This window comes from Chiloscyllium plagiosum, chromosome 47, assembly GCF_004010195.1.
Source record: "Chiloscyllium plagiosum isolate BGI_BamShark_2017 chromosome 47, ASM401019v2, whole genome shotgun sequence".
NCBI lineage: Eukaryota > Metazoa > Chordata > Chondrichthyes > Orectolobiformes > Hemiscylliidae > Chiloscyllium > Chiloscyllium plagiosum.
Window position 1 is genome coordinate 10,090,598 of NC_057756.1, and position 6,568 is coordinate 10,097,165.

Genomic DNA, 6,568 nt, shown 5'->3' on the forward strand with positions numbered 1-6,568 from the left:
CTGGAAGAGCACAGCAATTCAGGCAGCATCCGAGGACAGGCAAAATCGACGTTTCGGGCAAAAGCCCTTCATCAGGAATAAAGGCAGAGAGCCTGAAGCGTGGCGAGATAATCTCCATGCTTCATAGTCTCTGCCTTTATTCCTGATGAAGGGCTTTTGCCCGAAACGTCGATTTTGCTGCTCGTCGGATGCTGCCTGAATTGCTGTGCTCTTCCAGCACCACTGATCCAGAATCTGGTTTCCAGCAGCTGCAGTCATTGTTTTTACCTCGTCCAGATACGTTCACCTACCTTGAACCTCCGACCGGGAGCAATTGACAGACTGGTCCGAATCCGAACTGGCGGAGCTGCCCATACCTGTTTCTCCAAGTCGGAGAAACACACATCAATATCAGAAAGTGAAAGCAGCTCTCTCACTCGATTGACACAGAGCAGGAACATTGGAACATAACACCTCTTTCATTGGACAGGAAAAATGTCCTTCAGAGGCAGGTCGGCCAATCACTGACTGTCTGTCGAGGCGGGATACGGGGCCAGTGGCCTTCCCGATTCCTTCACCTGACGAAGTAGCAATGTTCATTGTCAAAAACCAATTAGTAGTCCAACAGGTTTATTTGGAGCAGTAGCTTTCGAAGCACTGCTTCTTCATCAGATGGTTGTGGAGCAGAATCGTACGACTCAGAATTTATACCAACAGGATTGCAGTGACATGGAATGTAATATTAAAACAAAATTAACCTGAGTCTTTCATCTTTGAGAATGATCATGTTACTTTTGGTTTCTTCATATCTAAATCCCAGAACTTTTTTTAAAGTTACATTCTCAAGATAGCTTTTAACAATAGGTGCTATTTTAGATCATGCATTGAAGGTGTGAGGTTAAAGTTTGTCCATGATCCAATGTTAGGTCAGACTGATTCTATTTCTGAAGTGGGATTTACAGAATTTTACATGGATTTATGCATTTTTTTACAAAATAAAATGTAATTCTGTAAGTACAAATTCACCCCACAAACGTGTATGTGGGAGGGGGTGGGGTGAGGGGTTTGAGTGTCTTTGAGAGACTGTGAATGAAATGGAGTATAAGTCTGAGAGGGTGCATGTATGCGTGCGAGTATGGGGGGTGTATGTGTGAGCGTATGAGAGAGTGCTTGTGTAAGAGAAAGGGTCTGCGTGGGTATGTGGGTCTGTAGGATACATGCACATGCGCTTGTGTGAGAGTACAGTGCAGTGGGATCACCTGTAGTGCGACATGAACCCAAGGTCCTGGTTGAGGCCATCCCCATGGGTACCGAATTTGACTATTAGCCTCTGCTCAGCCACTTTGCATTGTTACCTATCCCGAAGTCCACCTTGGAATATGGTCACCTGAAGGTCCGTGGCCAAATATCCTGGACTACTGAAGTATTCCCCAACTAGGAAGGAACACTCCAGGCTGGTGATTGTTGTGTGGTGTCCATTCATCCGTTGCTGCAGCCTCTGCTCGGTCTCGCCAATGCACCATGCCTGAGGGCATCCTTCCCTACAATGTATGACATAGACAATATTGGCTGAGTCATGTGATTACCTGCCCTGTACATGCTCAGAAAGTTTGTGATTTCTGACCCGTACATTAGCAAGAGAACACACAGACTCTGACCCATACAAGTCACATGACACCAGGTTATAGTTCAACTTTGACCCATGGACAGTGAAGAAATGACAACATAGTACAAAATTAGGGTGGTGAGTGAATTTTCAATAAATTATTAGTCAAGTTCAATTTTATGCTCGTGGAATTTGGTATTAACACAACTGGACCTGATACAAAGGCACTGTGTGTAAACCAGTGAAACCTCCTACTCTTCCTTATAGAAATACAGTGTGGGCAAATTAGTGAAACATCCTTCATTCCTTTGCAAAGTTTGTGACGGTTTGTAGCTCAGGTTGAGATTTAGGGTGTAGGTTTGCTCGCTGAGCTGTAGATTTGATATCCAAACACTACATAGGACAAACAGGAAGAAAGTTAGCCACCAGGATACACAAACACAAAAAGACACGACCCTCTCTCCCTTGTAGCCCTACACACGGATGAAAAAAGCCACCATTTCGACTGGGACAACACATCTATCCTGGGACAGGCTAAGCAAAGGCATGCCAGAGAATTCCTGGAGGCCTGGCACTCCAACCACAACGCCATAAACAAACACATAGACCTGGATGCCATCTATCAACACCTCAGAAAATGAACAGGAAATGACATCACCACAAACCCCCAGGAACTCCATCCAGGAGAAAGATATAAATAGAAAGCAGGAGACAACAGCTTCGCTTCACTTGGAGGTCGCCACTGATGATGTTACCTAGCCAGGTAACGAAACGTCTGGATATCAAATCTACAGCTCAGCGAGCAATCCTACACCCGAAATCCTTCATTCCCTTGTTAAAACTGAGAGTATCTGCATGGCATATTCTGCAGTGGATCAAGAAGATAGCTCAGTAATGTCTTCTGAACAGCAGTTAGGTATGGGAACAAAAGCTGTCCTTATCTGTGACAACCAGACCCCATCAGCAAATAAAAATAAAAAGTAAGATTAAAAAGTGGCACTGTACACCTGTAACCTGCTAAAATAATGCATTTTTTTGATTATATTCCCTTCAGTGTGGAAATAGTGTGGCCCAACAAAGTCCACACCGACCCTCCGAAGAGTAATCCACCCAGACCCATTCCCCTACCCTATATCTACCCCTGATTAATGCATCCACATTTTTTAAGTTAATACTTCCATTGTGATTTGCAGATGTGGTCTGAGCTTCAACAATTCAGAATGCTCAAATTATTGCTTATTCAGAACTCATAAGAATTATACTTATATGTCACATGTACAAGGTTGCCTTGGGCCTGTCGGGAAGTCAGGCCAGAGGGAACATGACAATATTATGGCTTTAAGAGATTTACTTTGTCTTATTAGTTTTTATGAAGAGAGATTGAGACAAATGTAATGATTGCTTTGTTCCAAGCCAATAAACAACTTGAGGCCTTGGTTTCTTTTAAAGTTGGAAGAATACTTACATGCCAGATGTCAGATCTCTTGGTGGGAGAGCATTTCAGTAATAGTGATCACAATTCCCTGACATTTACTATACTCATGGAGAAGGATAGGAGCAGATGGGTATGGGAAATTATTGGGGGATGGGGAATTACAATGCTATTATGCAGGAACTGGGGCACCTAAATTGGGAACAGATATTCTTCGAAATGCACAACAGAAATGTGGAGTTTGTTTATAAAGCACCTACTGAGAGTGCTGGACAAGTTTGTCCCACTGAGGCAAGGAAGGGATGGTAGTATAAAAGAACCTTGGGTGACAAAGGATGTGGAACATCTAGTCAAGAGGAAGAAGGAAACTTACTTAAGGTTGAGGAGGAAGGAACTTAGGAGAGCTAGAAGGAGGCATGAAAAAACTTTAGCAGGTAGATTAGATTCCCTACAGTGCGGAAACAGGCCCTTTGGCCCAGCAAGTCTACACCGACCCTCCGAAGAGTAATCCACCCAGACCCATTTCCCACTGATTAATGCATCTAACACTACGGGCAATTTAGCATGGCAAATTCACCTGATCTGCACATTTTTGGACTGTGGGAGGAAACCAGAGCATCCAACACAGACACAGGGAGAAGGTGCAAACTCCACACAGACAGTCACCTGAAGCTGGATTCAAACCTGGGTCCCTGGTGCTGTGAGGCTACAGTGCTAACCACTGAGCCACTGTGCCACACTGTAGGATTAAGGAAAACCCTAAGGCATTCTAAACCTATGCGAGGAACAAGAGGATGGCCAGAGTGAGGTTAGGGCCAATCAGGGATAGTTGAGGGACCTAGAGCCTGGAGTCAGAGGATGAATACTTTGCACAGTCACCTGAAGCTGGATTCAAACCTGGGTCCCTGGTGCTGTGAGGCTACAGTGCTAACCACTGAGCCACTGTGCCACACTGTAGGATTAAGGAAAACCCTAAGGCATTATAAACCTATGCGAGGAACAAGAGGATGGCCAAAGTGAGGTTAGGGCCAATCAGGGATAGTTGAGGGACCTAGCGCCTGGAGTCAGAGGAAGTAATGAATACTTTGCTTCAGTATTCACTACTGAGAAGCACCTTGACGTTTCTGAGGACAGCGGGAAACAGACTGATATGCTAGAACAGGTTGATGTAAGGAAGGAGGATGTGCTGAAAATTTTGAAAAATGTACGGATAGATAAATACCGTCGGCCAGACGGGATATACCCTTGATTTCTACAGGAAGCCAGGGAAGAGATTGCTGTGCCTTTGGCAATGGTCTTTATGTCCTCACTGTCCACTGGAGTAGTGCACGTGATTGGAGGGTGGGAAATGTTATTTCTTTGTTCAAGAAAGGGAATAATCCTGTGAATTACAAACCAGTCAGTCTTAGTTCAGTGGTGGGCAGAGTATTGGAGAGGATTCTGAGAGACAGGATTTGTGATTACTTGGAAAACCATAATTTGATTAGAGATAGTCAGCGTGGCATTGTGAGGGGCAGGTCATGCCTCATGAGTCTTATTGAATTCATTGAGGATGTGACAAAACATTTGATGAAGATATAGCAGTAGTTGTGGTGTACATGGATTTTAGCAAGGCATTTGATAAGGTTCACATGGTAGGTTCATTCAGAAAGTAAAGAGCATAGGATAGAGGGAAACCTGTCTGTCTGGAGTCAGAATGAGCTGGCCCACAGAAGACAGAGTGTGGTGGTAGATGGAAAGTATTCAGCCTGATGCTCGGTGACCAGTGGTGTTCCACGGGGATCTGTTCTGGGACCTCTACTCTTTGTGATTTTTATAAATGAATGAGGAAGTGGAAGGGTGAGTTAGTAAGTTTGCCGATGACACGAAGGTTGGTGGAGTTGTGGATGGTGTGGAGGGCTGTTATATGTTGCAACGAGACATTGACAGAATGCAAAACTGAGCTGAGAAGTGGCAGATGGAGTTCAACCTGGAAAAGTGTGAAGTCGTTCACTTTGGAAGGTTGAATTTGAATGCAGAATACAGGGTGAAAGGCAGAATTCTTGGCAGTGTGCAGGAACAGAGGGATCTTGGAGTCCATAGATCCCGCAAAGTTGCCACCCAGTTGATATAGTTGTTAAGAAGGTGAATGGTGTATTGGCTGTCATTTACCAAGGGAATTGAGTTTAAGAGCGATGAGGTTATACTGCAGTCCTATACAATCCTGGTTAGATCACACTTGAAATATTGTGTTCAGTTCTGGATGCCTCATTATGTGGAAAGATGTGGAAGCTTTAGAGAGGGTGCAGAGAAGATTTATGAGGATGCTGCCTGGACTAGAAGACATGACTTATCAAGAAAGGTGGTGGGAGCTAGGGCTTTTCTCATTAGAATGAAGAAGGATGAGAGGTGACTTGACAGAAGTATACAAGATGTTGAGAGGCAGAGATAGAGTGGATAGCTGGAGACTTTTTCCCATGGCAGAAAGGCTATCACGAGAGGGCATAATTTTAAGGTGATTGGAGGAAGGTTTGGGGAGATGTCAGTGGTAGTTTCTTTACACAGAGAGTGGTGAGAGCATGGAATTTACTGCCAGAGGTGGTAGTAGAGTCAGATACATTAGGGACATTTAAGCGACTCTTGGATAGGTACATGGAAGATAATACAATGAAGGGTGTGAAGGTTAGTCTGATCTCAGAGTAGGATAAAAGGCCAGCACAAGATAGAGGGCTGAAGTGCCTGTACTGTGCTGTACTGTTTGATGTAATAGAAGCAGCATGAATGGGTAGAGTCAGTCTCCCACAAAATCAGGGTTTTAGTTTAGCCTTCAGTTATTGTTGGGGTTTTGAAGCTGCCATACATCTCTCCCTTCCACAGCAAAACGCTTGAGTTCCCCCTCTGCCAGATTTTTCTCCTGATGCTCTTCTCTCCTGGATTAGAGAAATCCTGCAGGTGAGACAATCTATTTTACTGAATTTGCCTTTGCCAAGGGTGTGTTTATGGTACATTACTATATTGGAACAGAAGCCGGTTAAGTAATCTATTATTCTGTTAAGTTTTCTCATAAAGTTAATGTTAGACCAATTCTTCTTTCTTTTAGAGTTATAGAGTCATAGAGATATACAGCACGGAAACAGATCCTTTGGTCCAATTCATCCATGCTGACCAGATATCCTTATCGAATCCATTCTCATTTCCAAGCACTTGGCCCATGTCTCTCTGAACTCTTCCTATTCATATACCCATCCCGATACCTTTAACTGTTGTAATTGTACGCATCTCCACCACTTCATCTGGAAACTCATTCCATAGATGCACCACTCTGTGCTGCTTAGGTCCTTTTTATATCTTTCCCCTCTCACCCTAAACCTATGTCCTCTAGTTCTGGACTCCCCTACCCCAGGGAAAAGACCTTGTCTGTTTATCCCATCCATGCCCCTTATAATTTTATCAACCTCTATAAAGTCACCCCTCAGCCTCCAACACTCGAGGTGTGGGAAAAGATCTGCCACCCTGGCTCACACAGACATAAGAAAACAAACTTGGCCAAACTATACCAGATACACCCAGAA

General features: G+C 44.1%; 1 protein-coding gene across 1 annotated transcript in view; it reads right to left on the bottom strand.

The window, feature by feature from the left end:
* Window positions 1–745, bottom strand: part of LOC122544220 (interferon-induced protein 44-like) — a 29,459-nt gene extending 28,714 nt beyond the window's left edge. Inside the window, exon 1 of the mRNA XM_043683296.1 lies at window positions 291–745. Within this exon, the coding sequence (XP_043539231.1) occupies window positions 291–354 (64 nt within the window). The 5' untranslated portion in view covers window positions 355–745. The remainder of the gene's footprint in view (window positions 1–290) is intronic.
* Between the last annotated feature and the right edge of the window lie 5,823 nt (window positions 746–6,568).